The 20,788-nt window shown below is 48.9% G+C and overlaps 2 protein-coding genes across 5 annotated transcripts in view; one reads left to right on the top strand and one right to left on the bottom strand.

Annotated features, from left to right (window-relative positions):
* Nucleotides 1–1,610, top strand: part of ITGAL (integrin subunit alpha L) — a 32,368-nt gene extending 30,758 nt beyond the window's left edge. For 3 of the 4 annotated variants that reach the window (XM_072597557.1, XM_072597558.1, XM_072597556.1), the window contains one exon: nt 1,082–1,610. In XM_072597557.1, coding sequence (XP_072453658.1) covers nt 1,082–1,300 — 219 coding nt within the window. In that variant the 3' untranslated portion in view covers nt 1,301–1,610. The remainder of the gene's footprint in view (nt 1–1,081) is intronic. The other variant, XR_011964507.1, reaches the window with a different exon arrangement.
* A 4,624-nt stretch (nt 1,611–6,234) lies between these two features.
* ZNF768 (zinc finger protein 768) lies at nt 6,235–20,587 on the bottom strand. Its single transcript, XM_072650682.1, has 8 exons — nt 20,181–20,587; nt 19,923–20,030; nt 18,150–19,065; nt 9,423–9,684; nt 8,917–9,270; nt 8,635–8,863; nt 8,262–8,525; nt 6,235–8,096 (listed from the first exon to the last, which is right to left on the bottom strand). Exons 1-8 carry the CDS (start codon nt 20,326–20,328, stop codon nt 6,850–6,852), a joined length of 3,528 nt encoding a protein of 1,175 aa, XP_072506783.1. The 5' UTR covers nt 20,329–20,587; the 3' UTR covers nt 6,235–6,849.
* Nucleotides 20,588–20,788: the final 201 nt, after the last annotated feature.

The following is a 20,788-nucleotide window of genomic DNA, read 5'->3' as shown; positions in this document are numbered from 1 at the left end:
CTCCAGTACTTTTCATCTATCTTCATATGATTTGGTCTTAAGAACCTTCACCATCCTCTAAATCTTCTCCAGTTGATCAGCATTCTTTCTTAAACTGTGGAGTCACTGAGAAACATGGTCCAATCAGGCTCTTGCTGTTACTGATACCCTTTGAAAAGAAGTATGAAATATGAAATGAAGTGTTCCTGGAAAGTGCCAATCTCCTAAACCATGCATTTTCACAATTGATTGTATTATTAACATCCCCAAATGCAATCCTGGCTTTCTTTCTGAACTAGACTATTTCAAACCTAGACTGTCACTGTAGGACTGTGGCCATGGAACCCCAAATTCAGTCTTTCAAATGTTTCTATCCACATGTTCTGGGATCAGTGAAATTAATACAAAACATTGTTCCAGGCTTTGTATCCTCCCTGACTCTAGTAATGGATCCTTGCATTTATTTCATCTTTTATAATTTACAAAGTAGGTTCGTTCCCCATTTCATCTTCATCTCATTCTGTAAGGGAGGCAGAACAAGTATAGTCATGCCCATTTTGTAGATGAGGATACTGAGGTTCAGAGAAGTGAAGTGACTTGCTCAAACTTACACAGCTGTAAATAAATGGCTGAGCTAGGATTTGAACACAGATCTCCTGATTCCAAGTTTTATGATCTTATATTCTGTACTATTATATAGTTCCAGTACTAGCCACTGTGGGGAACCTGGAAAGAATTGATCCTGCTCTTTTTGGGGGCAACGTTGTATTGTATATATGAGAAAAACAAAGATTCCAGGGTCCCAAGCAAGCGATTTGAATGGAGTGTATTAGGGAAGGCTTCCCGGAGGAGGTGAATTTTGAGCAAAATTGTGAGGCAATGGAAAAACCTGTATTAAATCCTTCTATGTGCAAAGCACTGGGATGAATGCTGGGGATACAAATAGAAAAGGAAGGAGGTTCCTGCTCTGAAGGGTAAACAAGGATTGGCAGAGAAAACTCTTGAGGGCTCTCTGGATGTGGGAAAAGGGCATGAGCAGAGGGGTGGAAGGGTCAGTGATCGTGTTGGGGAACATCTCACTCTCTTTTCTCTCCATGGGCAGTGTGGCTTCTTCAAAAGAGACCTAAAAGAGAAGATGGAAGCTAATGGTGCAGTTCAGGATGGAATCATGGATGAAGCATCCAGTCCCTCTGCGGCTGATGACCCAGGCTGCACAGAGCCCCTTCACCCAGAGGAAGGGAAAGACGAAGGCTGTGCTGACAAAGGCTGCACAGAGCCCCTTCACCCAGAGGAAGGACAAGGAGAAGGATGTGCAGACTGAAGCCTGAGCTGTCAGGGAATATCCTGGGGGTCCTGGGGCCCCAAAGTCAGAAAAACACCAGAGCTGATAGGAATCCTGAGATCCAGTATTACCATGACTATTGACTTGTTGTGTGGCCTTCGACAAGTCCCTTCCCCTCCCTGATATTTAGTTCTCCAGTCTGTGAAATGGGGACACATATTATCTATCCTACTTCTTACGGAGGTTGTAAATATAAGTGGTAATACATAAGAAAGAACTTTGGAAAGTCATTCAACAAACACAGAACCTGCGATATCTAAAGTACAGAAGAAATAAATATCTTCAAGGAGCTGTTGTTATTCATGTAGTTCATCCCTGTCAGCTGTGATGACCAGAAAGGGCAGTGGAAAGTGAACACTCATACATCTCTTGGGTATGGTGAAAGAATCCCAAAAAACAGGGCTTCTTACCCCCAGACCTGAAAGACCTGAGTTCAATACACTATAAATCCCTTTCCTGTTCCATCCAATTCCTCTCCCTCCTTATCCTGCCTTGCCATACTTCTTCAAAACCCCTTTGTCTTCCTGAGGTTTTCTTTTCCTTTGGGGGAAATTGGTTAAAATTCTGTGCCTGAATCAAATTTTGTAAAATATCTTCCCCCTTTATCCCCGTCCCTGGATCTTTTTTGAGCTTCTCAGCTCTGAATTAGCAAGGAAAGAAGACAGATGGCCTCTGAGAAGATAGCCAGTGAATGATACCAGGCCATAGAGGTATGTGATAAGGGGCAGACAGCAAGAACTGCAGGAGGTCTGTGTCTTGGGATGGTCAGGGAGGTTGTGTTTGAGTTGGCCTGTAAAAGTTGAATAGGATTCAGAGAAACAGAAATGGGTGAATCAGTGTGAGCAAAGGCCCTGCCTGTCATAGTGGGTGAACATAAAGCAGCAGCAGGAGATAAGGCTGGAAAAGTTGGGAACAGATTACAGTGAGCCTTAAATGCCAGACTGAGATGTTTGTACTTAGAATCATGTCATAATGACCTGAGTGAGCATCAGTGAAATCTGGAATGAAATCTAGAGTTTATCCATTCCACAGATAAGGAGACTGAGGCCAAGAGATAGCAAATGACACGGTTTTCCTTCTCTGATCTTCACCTTGTTTCCATCAAGGACTCAGAGGATGCTCCTCGATGGGGGAGGCAGAGGGTAGAAAGAATGGATGTTTCCAGTATCTCCCATATCACACTCTGTCAGTGGCCCCTGTGTCTCAGAATGACACATCCCCTGGTGTAAGATCCTTAAGAAAGTGTGACAAGGAGTGAGACATCCTGGGTTGGAAATGAAGGGATATGTGATCTACTTGCTCTGCCACTGAACTGCAGTATGGTCAGCCTTGGGGAAATCCCTGAGCCTTTTGGAGCCTCCTTGTTCTCATCTGAAATGGACAGAATGATGCTTTCCCTCAGGGGATTGTTTTGAAGTGAAGATCATAGGTATTACTTTGTTAACTAGGAACTCTGTGGATACAAGAGTGGAGGCATAACTGGACAACAATTTTTGTGAAAGAGATTTGGGCTTTTAATGAACTACAATGCAAACAAAAATTTACTATCAATCTGGGATGAGTAAACAGTGTTGTATGGAAAGCAAAAAAAAAAGATCACTAATATATCCCTTTTGCTGTACTTAGACCCCCTGAACTCTACACCAGGTTTGAGTCACATTTTGAGTATAGGTCGGTCTTACTTGACAAGCCCCACACTGATGTGTTTCTTTTATAAGCTAACCAGAGGACAAAGAAAAAGACATTTAATTAAATAGCATCAGAAGATAATTAACAAAAAGATTTCCCTATTACAAAATAGATCAGACCTGTACAACATATAGCTGGTGGACCACTTGAGGCCCACCAAAGCAGCAGTATGGGAACTTTACATAGTTTTGCTGAGGGATTTGCATAAAGCAGGCCTGTGCAGCATACCACCCAAAGGCCTGACATAAAAATACACTCTCCTACAGGCTACCACTTCACCAGCCAGGGAGGGCACACATGCAGTGACTAGAAAACATTTTATCAGGGAATATACATAGCTGGAAATACATGTAGCCTGTGCTCAGGTCTCTGGGATATTTAGCTTCAATGAGAGACAACAGGGTAGCTGGATGTCATATGGAAGATGGGGATTGAGCTTGCTTTGTTTGGGACCCGCCCATAGAGCAGAGCTAGGAGTGATGGATAGAAAATATCCATTTAATCTGATTTAGTCTCCATGTAAGGGAAAACAGAGCTGCCTAAAGTGGAATGACCTGTTTCAGTAAGTAGGGGTTGTTTCTTATCACTGAGGGTCTTCAACTAAAAGTTGAATGAACCTTTGTCAGCATATCGTCATAGAGATCCTTATGTAGCTGCCATTTGGACTAGATAACCTTTGAAGTCCCTTGCAGCTCGGAGATTCTGTGATTTTATAATAGTAAGGAATTTCAAAGGGGTTCGGGCCTCAGGATGGTGCCACAAAGGCTCCCACCTAGTTTGGGAAGCATCCTTTCCTGCTTGGAGGAGACATCTCTGAACACATTTTGGACAAACATGAGGTCATTGCCTTGGAGACTTGTGACTCAACCAGGTAGTCTGGGGTTAAGGTCTGCCCATTATATCTGAGGGAATAGGACAGAGATAGAAAGAGATGAAGGAAAAAGGTATGAGGACAATAGCTTGAAATTCCTCATCAGCCTCTATCATCTTTTCAAAGGTCAACTCTCTTTAAGGGAGTTGGGATGATTGTTAGGGGAAGAGTTGCCTCTGGGCTCCCTCTGGTGGTCAGAGTAGGAACAGAGCTTGGGACATTCATTCCTTCCTTCATAGAACCTTTGGTGTGAGGGCTGCCCATCCAATTCTCAACTGTGACTCCAAGAAGCTATACCACGTACAGCAGCCACATCTGGCAAACCTTCTGGCCATACAGACTAAACCAGGTGTAACAGATGTAGCCTCAAACCCATTGGAGAGTTAGGGAGATGTCTACCCCAAGCACGTGAAGACTCCCTGGGAGAATGAGTAGATGGGAACAATGTGATCCAATGGCCATGAAGGCATTTGGTCAGGCATAGAAGGCACCAAGGTCATCCCCTGAATCCTGGGGATTGCCAGTCATCTGGACTCTTGTCCTTCCACTGGACTTTGATGGCTCTCAAAAAGAGAGTGGGGCAAACGAGCAAGTTAAGACCCGTGATGTCATCGATCCTCTTTGAAAATGAAGGATGAACAACTACCATTATAGGGTTCTAAAACTTCCTGCTATCACACAAGGTGATAGCAACAGTTTCTCTACAGGGGTGGGGTTCTACCCATGGCTGACCTCCCTTCCTACCTGTAGGCATAACTTACTGGCTAGGAAATCATTTTTTCTACTAAAAGAAAAAGGAACTGCAGAGATGGAGCTTTAGACTCATACTGGAGGGGTGTGTGTGTCTGCTTATCCTTACAGAGTTACAGGTAGGAGACTGTCACTTGAGGTAACTCAGGAGAAGCCAGGTGACAAGTGTGCCCATTCTTCCTTTATTCATTTGGGATATATTTAGAGAGCAAATGATACCTGAGAGCAAGGATTTCCCAACTCAGAGCTGGGAAACCAATGGCCTGAGACACTAAAGCTTTAAGGAAAAAGGGCTGGGCTGGGCAGGGCCACACTATCAGAACTTGGACCTCAATGCTCTCTCCCCAGGCTGATAGTACCAGACAACAGGCCCGACTTGGAAAAAATAGGTGAAGGTTTATGAATCAGAAAATACCACCTTGAAGTTCCCTATCCTACTTCACTTTTCGACTCAGAGACAAGTCACAGTGCATATCCACTTCCTGTTAGAGCTCTCTCCTGGGTCCTGTTCTCCCTTCCCCCACCAACTTTTCATTCCCCTGCGCCATATTGCAGAAGCAGCAAGGTGACAGAGTGCCAGACCTGGAGTTGGGAGAACCTGAGTTCAATTCTGGCCTCAGATACATAATAGCTGTGTGATCCTGGGTGAGTCAACTTCACCTAATTTGCCTGTTTCTTCATCTGTAAAATTAGCTGGAGAAGGAAATGGCAAACCACTCCAGTGTCTGCCAAGCAAACTCCAAATGGTGTTATGGAGAGTAGGACATGACTGAAACAACTCAACAACAACGGTCATGTTGCAGACAGTGGCTCGGTTTTGGAAAACTGGAGGCCAAAATGCTAGAGAGTAGAAAGTAGAAATGCATGAGAGGAGCCAGGGCAGACAAGGAGGGGTCAGTGGGAAAGAAGGTAGGGTCCTAGAACCTGGAGAAGCCACACTTACTCAAGTCTTGACCTACAGCCAGCCAGAAGACTCTCCCAAGTGTTTCTAATGGGTAGGCTCCACACTTGGAAAACAAAACAAAGCCAACCTTTCCTTAGCCCAATGGCCTTGGGCAATCAGACCTCTTTACCCACCCTTCTTCCCCAGGGCAGGGATTCCCACAGGCCCCAGCCTGGGACTTTGATCAGACTGGAGCTTCAAAGAGGAGCCACTAGACTAGACCGTTCTTCCCTTAAGTATTTCTGCTACTTGGCTGTTACCAGTTTGGCTAGGGTGGAACAAGTACAAATCACTGTCTCTTCTCTGACCTCTCTCCTTACTGTAGGTCTATCTGGTCTCCAAGGAGTCTGGGTTTAGCCTAGAATGAACCAATTAGCATGGGGAAGAGATAGTGATAGCTTAGCCCTAACCCAGGGCAGCTAGTAGATAGAGGACCTGGCCTGGAGTCAAGAAAACCTGAGTTCAAATCTGGCCTCAGATAAGCACTTAACCATATTTGCCTCAGTTCCTCATCTGTAAAATAAGCTAGAGAAAAAATGATAAACCACTCCAAACTTTGCCACAAAAAACCCACGAGGTCACGAGGAGTCCAAAATGACTGAAATGGTAAAAGAACAAAAACCCTAACCCACGGTGCATGTATGAGGCTGAGGCACTCTATTTCCATACTGAGGTTTTTATTGAATCAGTGATGATGCAGCAGGATGGGGCAGAGGAGACCCCAGACTGATTGCTGGGGCCAGGCCCAATCCAGATACCCAGATCCCCACCCCAATCCTCAGTCCCACCCTCTCCCTGACTCCTAGTGGGTCTGAGAGCTCCCCAACTAAGCTAATTCCCACTCTATCTAACCACCTAGGAGCTATCCCCCTACATCTAGCAACTCGCCGTCTCTAGGAGTCCAGCAGATGGCACTGGTGCGTAGGCAGTCAGCTCTCTGCCTATTCTCTGATTCTCCCAAAGACTTTCAGAGGGCACAGGGAAGGCCTGCTCTTGGCTGTTGGCTCCTGCCCCTTATTTAAAAACTTTTTCAAGGATATTTTCCCAGAAAAAGACAGAATACCCGATTCTTCTTTCCTAGCTCCTTCTCCTAGAGCACAGAGGTTTTTTTACCTCAGCTTCTAAGGGAGGTTTCATGTTCAATTTCCTTTTCTGAAACCAAATATCTGACCCTAACCCTTCTCCCTTCCCCCTCCCCCCCAAAAAACTCTACCTATGTCTCTAGGCTGCTTATCCCCACCCCCTCCTAACGGGACGTCTTCCTGCTTCCTGGGGTCAGCGCCGCCCAGCTGCATGCGTCCGTTGGTGGCGAATGAGGTCGGAGCTCTGCGAGAAGGCCTTGCCACAGTCATCACATTTGTAGGGCCGTTCACCACTATGGACACGGTGGTGCTGCAGGAGGGTGGAAGAGCGGCAGAAACCCTTTCCACAGATAGCACACTTATAGGGCCGTTCACCCGTATGGGAGCGCTGGTGCTGAATCAGGGTGGATGAGCGATTAAAGGTTTTCCCACAGTCAGGGCAGCTGTAGGTGCGGCCAGGTAGGTGGGTGCGAGCATGAATGGCGAGCACAGAGCTCTGGCCAAAGCGCTTCCCGCACTCAGGGCACTTGAAGGGTTTTTCTCGGGTGTGGCTTCGGGCATGAGGGGTGAGGGCTGAGCGCTGGGAGAAGGACTTGCCACATATGCCACAGCTGTAGGGCCTCTGGCCTGTGTGAACACGCTGGTGGCTGCGAAGGGATGAGTTCTGGCTGTAGCACTTGCCACAATCCGGGCAACTGTAGGGTCGCTCATGGCTATGGGTGCGCTGGTGGCGCAGGAGGTAGGAGCTGTCACCAAAGGCCTTGCCGCAGTATGGGCACTTATAGGGCTTCTGGCCTGTGTGGGTCCGCTGGTGGCGGAGCAGGTAGGAGCTGTCAGCAAAGGCCTTGCCGCAACGGGGGCACTTGTATGGCCGTTCACCTGTATGTGTGCGCTGATGCTTGATGAGATCAGAGCTTTGTGAGAAGGCTTTGCCACATACTTCACACTTGTAAGGTTTCTCTCCCGTGTGGATGCGCTGGTGTTGAATCAGTGTGGAGCCCCTACCAAAGCTCTTTCCACAGATGCCACAAATATTGGGACGTGGGGGCTGCCTACCTTGACCTCGAGGGCCCCCCCCACGACGAGGCTGGCTGTGGATGGTCTCGGTGAGGTTGAGAGGGTTCTCCTGAAGTATCTCAAATCGGGGGTCAGTGAGCAGGGTCCCTGAGGGCATCTCAAAGGTAGTCCCCAGGGGCAGGTCCCTAGGAGGCTGATCTTCATACCCTTCGGTGTAGGAGTCCAGGGGATCATCCTCCAGGGACAGATCAAGAGGATCCTTTTCCTCAGGGCTGGGGGGCACCTCAGGAATCTCATCAAAACCTGGACTCTGAGGTTCCACTCCAAAGGGTATCTCTTCAACGTCTTCATTCTCAGAGTCTTCCTGCTGAGGAATCTCCTCCTCATTCTCACTCACACGCTTCCGTCTGCCACACTCACTGCCTGTGGAAAGAAAAGGAGAGTCTGAAACTCATCTTCCCCACATTTTCTTCTCCCATCCCCCCTTCCGGGGCTACCTATCTCAGCCCTCATCCCCCCCCCTTCCCACGGAGGATGTCCTGTCCGGTCCCAGGTGTTCCAAGCCCGAGGGGCCCCCGGGCCTCTCACCTGTGGGGGTGCCTCTCTGGCTCTCCGGCTCCTCAGGACTCTGGGGATCTAGGCCCCACGGCCTGGTCTCTCGCTCCATCTTAGAAACCAGGAGCCGAGGGAAGCCTTTGGAGAAGAACAAGAGTAATCTTCCCTCCGGCCCTCCAAGTCTGAGCTCCCTCGGGGTGCGGGCCCCGGGTGCGCCCGCTGTCCACCAAGGGTCACCGGAGCGGCGGGCGCCCCGCACAGCGGGGTACGCGCGGGAGCCTGTGCGTGTGCGCGCGCCTCAGGGGCCCTGCTCCCCTTCGCAGAATCCAGATGTCTTGACCCCAGGCCTCCAGCTCTCCCTCCCCGAGCCCCGCCCCCTCCCCTCCCCCTCCTCTCTCCAGCTCACTCGTTCCCACTTTCCTCCCAAGGCCCCCGTCCGCTTTCAGAATGCAGGCGGCCTGAACCCGAGGATCGACGGCCCTGTGGCCCCTACACCCTTCCTGGGACCCCGGTGTTGGCGGCCCGGCTCCCCAGCCCCTTGCTGGGCTGCGGCTGCCCAGCCCCCTCCCCCCGCCCCCTACACAGGAAGTGTCCGTGATCCGCCAGCTCCCCGCGAGGCTGGCGCCGCTGCCGCTCTAGGACTCCGCGGAGGTGCGACTCGGTGGCATTAACCCTGTGCAGGGCCGACCAAGCCCCGGGCCCGGGGTGCGAGCCTGAGCAGGTGCTGAAGGAACAGCAGCCGCCGCTGCGGGGGCTGGGGATAGGGGCCGGGACGCTCAGTCCCGGAGCCTAGGCCGGCTGTCTGTCTGTCCGCCTGCTGGTCGCTAGGTCCGTGCAAGCGTGTCCCGGGGCTCCGGAGCAGCAGCCCCCAGACTCTGGGGACGGCTGGCGCTACGGGGTCCTGCCCTGGCTCAGGCTCAGCGATGAGCCGCCGCCTCCGCCCCTTCCTTCTGACCCCGGGACGGCGAGATCTCCGCGACGCGCCTCCTCCGGCCTTCCAGCGGGGCTCGGCAGCGGCGTGGCGGTCAGCGGAGTCCCCCGGCTGCCATGGGGAGAGCCCCTTCATGCCGCCCCCGCTAGCGAGCACAACTCAGGCCCAGGCCTCTCTGACTCACCCGAGCCCCCCCCACCCTGTCTCTGGCTCATCCCCTTCTCACAGCCCTCTTCTCCAGCCCTAATTCCCACCCCTCCTACAGCCTGCCCCTCCCTCCAGTCTAGGATGGTTGCCAAGGAGACGGCTCCGCCGCTGGGGCGGAGCGAGCAGGATGGCCTGGCGGCACCGCCTTCCTTCTTCCGAAGGGGGCCAGCGATTGGTCTTAAAGCTCCGAGGCCCCGCCCATTTCCCCTCCTGCTCGTGGAGGCGTTAACAGTCTCTTCCAGGCGCGAGGAGCCTCCAGTGGAGCCTGATTGGCCCGAAGGCGCTCGCGGGGCGGGGTCTTCCAGCTCCGATGAAGGGCTTTGGGGGGAACCCAGACTTCCTGCGATCCTTCGGGTTCCTTAAGTGCTCTCCACCCTTTACGCCGTGGTTTTTCTCCATATCTAACCAATGAAGGGAAAAGCCCCCCCCACTACTTCTTTCCTCTGCGCTCCCCAAATCCCGCCCCCCCTTCCCCTTGCCCACTCCCACTCACCCACACCTCGAGACCCTTCTTAGGAAGCCCGCGGATTCCAAACGCCAAGGGGTTAACGTTTCCCACCTTCCATAGCCAAGAAATCCTAGAGAGGACCTAGACTGGGGGGTGGGGGGACCAGAGTGTTTCCTTCCGCTTCCTGTCTAGTCCATCGACCCTCCCGCTTCCCCTACCCTTCCTCCCCTTCCCTTCTTCCCCTCCTCCTTCCCTCCTTCCCCCCCCTTCCCCCAGCCTGATCTAAATCTCCGTACCCCTAGGTGCTCAGTTTCCTTTTTCTTTCCCTTCTCTGACACTCGTTGCCAGAAGGGTAAAGGATCCTAGGGGGAAGTGGGACGCTGAGAGGTGAGTGTATCGGGGGAAGGGGGAGCAGGACACCTGGGTGTGTTATTGTCCGATCCGACTCTCCGGGGCCCCATGGACTATGTCCAAGGGGTTTTCTTGGCAAAGATACTTGGAGTGGTTTGCCACTTCCTTCTCCAGTGTGGCCCCGTTTTACAGACGGGGAATTGAGGCCAATAGGGGTTAAGTAACTTGTCCACACTGTGTCCAAGCTTAGGTTTGAATTTAGATCTTCCTGCCTCCAGGCCCAGTAATCTACTGCCCCACCTGACTGCCTGACACCTAAGTATAGGGAAAAACGGAGGGGGGGGGGGGGTGGAGAAAGAGGGAAAAGTGGACTTTTCCTGTAGTCAAGAACTTCCCAGATATCGTATCTAGACGAACTGGGTCAGGGAGGGAGTTGGGGGTTGTGAGATAGCTGGGGTCCTGTCAAAATCCCAACCCGAGAGAACTGGGCACAGGTTCAAGCTCCCAAGTGTCATTAGGCACCTACTGTGCCTAAGGCGCTGGGAGTACTGAGACTATTAAACAAACTTTGCCCTCGAGGAACTTAAATTCTACGGTAGTAATGGGATAGATACTGTGAGCCAAGAGATCTGTGTGTGGTCGATAATTCTAGAAGGAAGAGAATTCTAACTACAACGATAAGAAAGCCTTCCTGAAGGAGGCATCTAGGGGGATTCTAAGAGGCGCAGGGGAAAATAGGAGTGCATTCAGGGACAGTGTGGGAGAAGGCAAGGAGGCAGGAGATGGAGAAAGTAGAAAGTAGGTCAGTCCATGAAGGAATGTAATGCCTACTACTAAGTCTAGATAGGCGCACTGGAGCCAGATTGTGAAGGGTTTTAAATTGCAAACTAGGGGATTTAGATAATATATGCTAAGGGCAGTTGGGAGCCAATGAAGTTTCCTAAGTAGAGGAAATCACAGCTTGGTGAATGAAAGAAAACTTGATTTGGAGTCAGAGGTCGGCTGGGCAGATTATTTCTCCGTACTGGACATAAATTCCATCATTTGTAAAATAAGTGGGGTGGGGTGAAGAACTAGACGACCCCTTAGGTCCTTTCCAGTCTAAAACTATGATCCTATGACATGGTTAGATTTGTGATTTAGAAAGATTACATAGGGAGAGAAGACTGGAAAGGGGAGGGATTGGAAGCAGGAAGTCCATTTAAGAGGCAGTTGTGATAATGTAAGTGAGAAGTGATGAGGGTAAAGGATCTGATAATAACCTTAATGTTAGGGTTAAAGGTTTAGAAAGTGTTTTGCCACAATGACTCGGCAAAGTAGACTGTGCTGTGTTATTCCTGTTTTCTAGATGAGGAAACAGGATGTCCACAAACATTGTCCATGAACAATTGTAAAACTGTCAGTATCAGGATTTCAACCTGGGTCTCCTGACTCCAAATCTCGTTTTCTTTATACTTCTATACCATTGCTCTCAGGAAAAGTGAGAGGTGAGATGTAAGACTCTAGAACTGAAGGAAGACCCTTTAGCACTTGCCCACCATGCCCTACTGAGAAAGGATTGTTTGTGGGTGATATTCTTTATGAGTGTGGTAAGAACCATACTCAGCAGCCTTGCTGTTACTGTACTAAATAGAGACCCTCAAGTCATTCTTCTTGCTGCCGTTTTAGCCTGGGTGCTTAGCCAAAGAAGCTCTAAAGGAAAGGGAAAAGCTAGAAGATTGTTTCCAAAGTGGCTGGCATCTGGATTCTCCCTTTCTTACCATGGCCACTGAGAGTAAGAATGAGAACCCCAAGTGGGAACGGCTGGCCAGGGAGAGGGAAATTCCAGTTCGGAGCAGCTAGGTGGCACAGTGGATAGAACACCAGCCCTGGAGTCAGGAAGACCTGAGTTTAAATCTGGTCTCAGACACTTGACACTTACTAGCTGTGTGACCCTGGGCACTATCACTTAACCCAAATTTCCTTGTAAAAAAAAAGGAAAGAAAATCTCAGGTTAGGGGACATTGAGTGTCCCAGAAGTCACAGTTCCTTTTTAAGCTATTAAAATTTACAACAATGTTTCATCAAAGTGTTTTCAGCTTTCCAATATATTTAACCCTCAAACAGAAAGTGAACTTGGTAAGAATACAGAGATGAAAGGTGATTTAATTGAAACTTTTAATAGCTTTAAACTACACTAAGACTTTTAGGACAACCTGTCTATTTGTTTCGGAAATTAAACAGGCACCATTTCCTTCTTTAAATATCCAAGTGGCTGCAGGGTTTTTGGAAAGGATTTTGTTTAGAGCTCCTGACTGGTCATTCAGCAAGCATTAAAGAATCTACACAGATGAGAAACCTTACAAATACTTTGACTTTGGGAAGAACTTCCTACAGAACTCACACCCAGTCACCTACCAGTATATCCAAATGGTTTAGAAATCCTAGGCTTTTCCCAGAATATTAATATCATACATAAAAGAACCCACACTGGGGAATGAACATATTCCTGCCAATTCTGTAACAAGTTCTTTGGCCACAGCCCTGATCAGACATTCCAGTGGCAAAGGCTTCCAAATTGCTTCAGCACCAGTTTTCCCACATGAGGGAGCAGCCTCCCCAATGGCTAGAAGGGGTGGGGAATCTTTGACCTTGAGGCCACATGTGGCCCTCTAGGTCCGCAAATGTGGCCTTTCGACTGAATCCAAACTTCACAGAACAAATCCTTTTGGGGGCTACACCTGAGGACCACATCTGGTCTTGAGACTGAAGGTTCCCTAATCAATCTTGTCAGTGCCAGTGCTACTGTAGCCAGAGGCATAAGAATCTACAAATGTTTCAACTGTGGGAAGTACTTTGGGGGTAAGCTCAGCTTTCCTCCACCACAAGTGTGTTCATAGTGGCAAGAAGTCTTAGCAAAGCAACAAGTCTGGGAAGTTAATTTGCCCTTCAGGGCTCAGTCGCTAGTCTTCAGTGAGGATGTAGCAGTGGGGTGTGTGACTGGGCTTTTGGTCAGTTTGGTCCTTGTTCTGCATAAATGTGCCTACACTAGGTAGAAACTCCATATGTCCTGAATATAAGAAGGGATTCTGTATGTATCCTGTACTAGAGGACACATCCAGGCAAAAGAGAGTAAGAGGTTCCACTCAGGGAAAACTGTCAAGTGTACATGGGGTCTAACCATTGGAGCATTATGTATAAATTGAAGCTCTGAGGGAATGGAGAGCTTTGTGGGAAAATAAAAGGGAGTGAAGGGGGCGGAGCCAAGATGGCAGAGTAGAAAGACGCACATACACATAGCTCCGAACCCACAACCCACAGAACGGCTAGAGGGGACCAACTCACGGTGAATTCTTCACCCAGAGGCCACGGAATATTGGAGCGAGGGAGATTTCTGTTCCGGAGAGACCTGCAAACCTCTCGCGGGGGGTCCTTCGCGCTGTGGACTGGGCGCCGGAACTGGGAGCTGAGTGCAGCCCTGCAGTGGCCTCGACACCGTGAGGAAAAGATCCGAGCGGGCTACGGGGATGGGATCTCCAGCGGCCACGTGGGTCCCTCCACCCACAGAGGGACCTGCAAACCTCTCGCAAAAGGTCCGTCGCACTGCAGACGCGGAGCCCAGCCCAGACCTGCGGCAGCCGTGGCTCTGAGAGGTACAGATCCGAGCAGGCTTCACGGACGGGATCTCCAGCGGCGGCACAAGCCCCTCCACCCACAGGTGACGGGGGTCGGTGAGAGAGTCTCTTTGGCGGGTCGAGAGGGGAGTGGGGTGCCCCCATGGCTCGGGCCCCCCCGGGAGATAGAAGCTGAGAGGCGGTTGCAGACAGGGGCTCTCCAAGTAGGCGGGAGCCTGGATCCATTGTGGAAGGTCTGTACATAAACCTCCTGAGGGAACTGAGCCTGAGAGGCGGCCCTGCCCGGACCTGACCATCTGAACTTAATTCTCACACTGAATAGCAGCCCTGCCCCCGCCAAAAGCCCTAAGGCGGGAAGCAGCATTTGAATCCCAGTCCCCAAACGCTGGCTGGGAGGACCAGGAGGCGAGGTGGGTGTGAGGAGAATATTCAGAGGTCAAGTCACTGGCTGGGGAGAATGCTCAGAAAAGGGAAAAGAAATAAAACCATTGATGGCTACTTTCTTGGAGAACAGACATTTCCTCCCTTCCTTTCTGATGAGGAAGAACAATGCTTACCATCAGACAAAGACACAGAAATCAAGGATTCTGTGTCCCAGCCCGCCCAATGGGCTCAGGCCATGGAAGAGCTCAAAAAGAATTTTGAAAATCAAGTTAGAGAGGTGGAGGAAAAACTGGGAAGAGAAATGAGAGGGATGAAAGAGAAGCATGAAAAGCAGATCAGCTCCCTGCTAAAGGAGAACCAAAAAAATGTTGAAGAAATTAACACCTTGAAAACTAGCCTAACTCAATTGGCAAAAGAGGTTCAAAAAGCCAATGAGGAGAAGAATGCTTTCAAAAGCAGAATTAGCCAAATGGAAAAGGAGATTCAAAAGCTCACTGAAGAAAATAGTTCTTTCCAAACTAGAATGGCACAGATGGATGCTAAGGACTTTATGAGAAAGACAGATATCACAGAACATAGTGTGAAGATTGGAAAAATGGAAGATAATGTGAAATATCTTATTGGAAAAACAACTGACCTGGAAAATAGATTCAGGAGAGACAATGTAAAAATTCTGGGACTACCTGAAAACCATGATCAAAAGAAGAGCCTAGACATCATCTTCCATGAAATTATCAAGGAAAACTGCCCTGAGATTCTAGAACCAGAGGGCAAAATAAATATTCAAGGAATCCACAGAACACCTCCTGAAAGAGATCCAAAAAGAGAAACTCCTAGGAACATTGTGGCCAAATTCCAGAATTCCTAGGTCAAAGAGAAAATATTGCAAGCAGCTAGAAAGAAACAATTCGAGTACTGTGGAAATACAATCAGAATAACACAAGATCTAGCACCCTCTACATTAAGGGATCAAAGGGAATGGAATAGGATATTCCAGAAGTCAAAGGAACTAGGACTAAAACCAAGAATCACCTACCCAGCAAAACTGAGTATAATACTTCAGGAGAAAAAATGGTCTTTCAATGAAATGGAGGATTTTCAGGTTTTCTTGATGAAAAGACCAGAGCTGAAAAGAAAATTTGACTTTCAAACACAAGAATGAAGAGAACCATGAAAAGGTGAACAGCAAAGAGAAGTCATAAGGGACTTACTAAAGTTGAACTGTTTACATTCCTACATGGAAAGACAATATTTGTAACTCTTGAAACATTTCAGTATCTGGGTACTGGGTGGGAATACACACACACACACATGCACACACGCACACATACATAGAGACAGAGTGCACAGAGTGAATTGAAGAGGATGGGATCATATCTCAAAAAAAAAATGAAATCAAGCAGTGAGAGAGAAATATTGGGAGGAGAAAGGGAGAAATTGAATGGGGCAAATTATCTCTCATAAAAGAGGCAAGCAAAAGACTTATTAGTGGAGGGATAAAGAGGGGAGGCGAGAGAAAATCATGAGGTCTACTCTCATCACATTCCACTAAAGGAAAGAACAAAATGCACACTCATTTTGATAGGAAAACCTATCTCACAATACAGGAGATTGGGGGACAAGGGCACAAGCAGGGTGGGGGGGAGGATAGAGGGGAGGGTATGGGGAGGAGAATGCAATCCGAGGTCAACACTCATGGGGAGGGAAAGGATCATAAGAGAATAGAAGTAATGGGGGACAGGATAGGATGGAGGGAAATATAGTTAGTCCTATACAACACAACTAGTATGGAAATCATTTGCAAAACTACACAGATTTGGCCTATATTGAATTGCTTGTCCTCCAAAGGGAAGGGGTGGAGAGGGTGGGAGCTAAAGAAGCTGGAACTCAAAGTGTTAGGATCAACTGTAATGTTCTTACCACTAGGAAATAAGAAATACAGGTTAAGGGGTAAAGAAAGCTATCTGGCCCTACAGGACAAAAGAGAAGATGGAGACAAGGGCAGAGAGGGAGGATAGAAGAGAGAGCAGATTGGTCACAGGGGCAATTAGAATGCTTGGGTTTGGGGGGGGGAGGGGATAAAAGGGGAGAAAATTTGTAACCCAAAACTTTGTGAAAATAAATGTTAAAAGTTAAATAAAAAAAAAAACAAGAAAAAAAAATAAAAGGGAGTGAAGGTCTCTGTGGGTACATCCCCTTGCCTGATATGAGGGGAATTGGCTTTGGGACTCCCAACTTCTTACCTTCTTTGCACAACTCTGAGATGTTAGAAGATGGACTATGTATGGCTTTTTAAGGGGGCTCTGGAAATTCATGAGTGAACAATCACTACCAGGTGCCAGCTGGCTGGATGCCAAAATTCATACTGGTGAGATCTCTGTTGGGTTTGGTGGATCAGACCCTTATCATTCCACAATCCAGTGCAATGGCGCCCGTTAAAAATTTCTCTCAAACTCACACGCTTCAAAGCCAGTGTCATGGGACACTTCTGCCACTGTAAAGGAAAGGCTGTCTATTCCTTGGGGAAAAGTATCTAATGCTGGAGTTTAGGTTTAATCCTAATCGTTATGGGGTGAGAGTTAAAGGGGGAGCAGGTAGGAGAGACCCAGACTGCACTAACAGGTACTCACTCACTAGCCATGGACTCAACATTGGGAGGTAAAGTCATAGGCTAAAGAGTGTGACATGACTGAGCTTCTGAGTACAAATATTTGTGTTCAAGGAGAGCAATCATTCATCTGCCAGTTAAGCAGCCAGTCTGAATGTGGGCCCTGTGTTCTATCTACCAAGAGTCTAGACTGGTTTATGTTTGGATGCATTCTAGGTTGGTTCTCAGAGTCTAGTTTTGAGGGCCTCAAGTGCTTGAGGCAGCATCAAGTGTGGTAGAGAACTGGTTCCTAGAGGCTGGAGAAAGGACAAGCTATTTCTCTTTCCTCCTTACCCAGATCCCTCTACTGCCTAAACTCTCAATTTTCTGTTCTAAAGTTTAGGTGAACTTTAAAATTCTCAGGTGTTAGCCCAAACCTCAGTCTCCTCCATCTCCCTTTCCAAATCATTAAGTATTCAGCTGGGAATGATACTAAAGAGATTAGGAGAATTTTTTTTTCTTGCTTCCATCTCTACCTTAAAATGTTATCCTTCTAACACTCTCCCATTCCTGCTGCAGTAAGGAGGAAAGATATATAAAATAAAACTGATTGAAGGGGATGGGTGGGGGAGAGACAAGACTCAGATGCCCAGCTATACTATTAAGACACAGAGGCAGTTCTTGGGAAAACTCCTTTACTGTCCTACACTGTACAAAGGAGGGAGGTCCTGGCCCTAACACAGCCAGGAAATACATATATATACCTTCCTGTTGTCAAAGGAAAGTTCCCTGCCAGAAACCAATTGAGGAAAGACCAAGGATAGGATCAGGCTCAAAACTGAGAATTTAGGGATACCAGGTAGCCATCCAAAGCTGGAGCCTTTGGCAGAGAAGCAGTAGATAAAGATGTAGCTTTGAAGGATGGTAAGAGGCAGCTAAGTGGCTCAGTGGATAGAGTACTGGGCCTGTAGTCACAAAGACTTAAAAATCTGGCCTCAGACACTTAATAGTTGTGTGACCCTGGGCAAGTCACTTAACCTTTGTTTGCCTTAATCCATCAGAGGAGGAAGTAGCAAACAACTTCAGTATCTTTGCCAAGAAAACCCTATGAACAATTTTAGCATGCTATGGTTCATGAGGTCACAGAGTCAGACACTATTTGAACAACAAACTCCAAAAGGGAGGGGGAAAATAACCATCCTCACTCATTAGGCCCTCAGGGAGTTGGTACAGCAACTCTGTCCATCCTACAGCTCTTTAGCTTTCTCAAACCATCAGAGGAGGCAATAGCAATAGGTTTTATGTCTTTCCCCAGGTTCTCCCTTTCAGACTCTGGGTCTGATCCTGGGCCACTCTTGGATCTTTGGTTTCTCCCATTCCATTGTCCTTATCTAGTCACCCACACTCCTGGAAGATCTCTGGATAGTGCTGGAACCCCACTGGGGGATCTAAATCTTCCTGGACAGAGACAAGTTGCATAGGTAGTACTGCAGTCAACCGGCCCCTCCTGCCTCCAGCACCAGGCCGATGGATCCACTGATGTTTGGCTACAGCTGACTTCTGGCTAAATCGCCTCCCACACTCAGGGCAGGAATAGGGCCGCTCACCACTGTGGGTTCGTCTATGAGCAACCATTTCTGAACTCTGCCGGAAGCAGCGTCCACAGTCAGGACAGGGGAATGGCTTTTCACCCGTGTGGGTACGCTGATGGCGCCGTAGGTCTGAGTTATGGGCAAAGGCTCGGCCACAGTCAGCACAAGAGAAGGGCGTTTCCCCACTGTGGACACGATGATGCTGTGACAGGGCTGAACTCTGGCTGAAGCGTCGGCCACAGTCAGCACACTGGTAGGGTTTCTCCCCAGTGTGGACACGTAGGTGAGTGGTCAGGGCTGAGCGCTGAGTAAAGGCCCGACCACAGTCAGGGCAACGATGAGGGCGTTCTCCTCGGTGTATGGCTCGGTGCTTGCTAAGTGAAGAGGTTTGGCTGAAGCCTTTGTCACAGTCAGGACAATGAAAGGGCTTCTCACCAGTGTGGGTGTAAATGTGCTCCACCAGTGTGGATCGCCAGGCAAAGTGCTTCCCACATATGTTGCAGCCATGGCGTTTGTCAGTCCTAGGAGCTGAAAGGCTGACACACAGGCTGGGACTTGTGGGAGGGCGGCCCTGATGGGGAGCAGAGGGCAGCTTCGCTGACTGAGTCTTGTGCTCCCCAGTCCTAGTTGTGGGCTGTCCAACATCTTCTAGTCTCTTGGTCACAGGTCCTTCCTCCTCTCCAGGTGTCTTCCTAATCACCTTGTTCTTGCTCTTAGCTCCTGCTGGAAAAAAATAATTCAGATTCCAACTTATTTAGCTTATTTTTATCTTTTAAAAATGTATTTAGTATTTTATTTTCCCCAGTTACATGTAATACAATTTTTAACATGTTTTTAAAACTTTTATTAGTACCCTCCCTTTCCTCTCTCCCTCCCTCACCACCCCACAATTCCATTATAAATTACACATGTGCAGTCATGCAAAACATCTCCATAATAGTCATGTTGTGAAAGAAAACAGACAAAAAAACCTCAAGAAAAATAAAGTAAAAATGTATGTTTCAATCTGTATTCAGACAGCATCTTTCTCTGAGTCCTTCAGAGTTGTCTTGGATCATGGTCTTGCTGAGAAGAGCTTAGTCCTTCACAGCTGATCATCTCACAATGTTGCTGCTACTTTGTACTCAGTACATTTCACTTTGTATCAGCCCATGCAAGTCTAACCGTTTTTCTGAGAGCGTCCTGCTCATCATTTCTCATAACACAATGGTCTCCCCTCACAATCACATCTTGCAGCTTGTTCAGCCATTCCCCAATGGACAGGCTTCCCCTTAATTTTTTTATTTGCCTCCAGAAAAGATTTTGCTTATTCTTAAAAATTCTCATTAGTGCTATCTTTCAGCTTTTATATCACCCGTACTCCTCCTCGATCCTTACCCTGCCGCCATCATCCTTTATAACAAAGAATCGTCTTACTGCTGAATCCCATTGCCCACCGTATGACAGAAGCCTTTTGGGGAAACAACACCCTCCACCAGCCACGTCAAAGCTGATAATTTGCCCACGGTCACCCAAATATCTATAACAGAAGTTAAGTCTCTCGGAATTACAAGACCAGCATCTTTGCACCCATCCCTCACCTTCACAGGTTACAGCCTTCTCCCAGTCACCTTCGGGACAGTTGGCATCGGAGTCCCAGGTTTCTTGTTCCATCCAGGAGATGAGCGCTGGTTTGGGACCTGGAAATCCTGGGGGGAGGATGGACACGGAAGATTATTTCGGAGTGTTCCAGAACCTAGGGAAGCTCTGATCCCTGGTCAGTCATTCTGGCAGTGCCCTCCCCACTACCCTGGCCTCTCCAGAGCCCACAGGTACCCCGGGCCGCCCACTCCCCTCACCCAGCACGTCCAGGTGGCCGTAGGTCTCCCGCATGACGTCCCTGTACAGGGCCCTCTGCGCCGGGCGCAGCCGGCCCCACTCCTCCGGGGAGAAGTACACGGCCACATCGGCGAAGCTCACGGGGCCCCCGGGCCCGGCCCCGCTCATCGTCCGCGGCGCAGACTGGCCGGGGGTAGCCCCCTTTGGGTTTCAGCTCCCTCGGACAGCCCTGGTTCTGCCCACACAGGACGAGGAGGAACGGAGGGGGCCGGAAGTGTTTGCCAGACCACCGGCGTCACCGGAGCTGCGGGAAACCGATGGCATTTTACGCTCGGCTGTGAGGTGGGGAATGCGATGGAAGAGTGCCCTCAGAAAAGATGGCGATGCTCAGCTTCACTGCTCTTCCGCCCCAGGCAGCGGGAGCCCCCCCACTGCCTTCAGAGACTGACCTTACCCAAGATGGCGCTACTGTGCTTCGGGCTCAGCTCGTGACAAGTTCACGGTCACTGAACAACTGTGCCCCCCCCCCCCCCCCCAACTTGCGGTGGCGCCTGGATCAGACCTTGTCCAGACTTCTTCGAAAGACCCTGTTCCTATTCCAGAAATAACAGCTGGAAGAGAAGAATGG

The sequence above is a fragment of the Notamacropus eugenii genome, chromosome 3 (genome assembly GCF_028372415.1).
Source record: "Notamacropus eugenii isolate mMacEug1 chromosome 3, mMacEug1.pri_v2, whole genome shotgun sequence".
NCBI lineage: Eukaryota > Metazoa > Chordata > Mammalia > Diprotodontia > Macropodidae > Notamacropus > Notamacropus eugenii.
The sequence above is the reverse complement of the archived record's forward strand: the minus strand, read 5'-3'. Positions and strand labels throughout refer to the sequence as shown.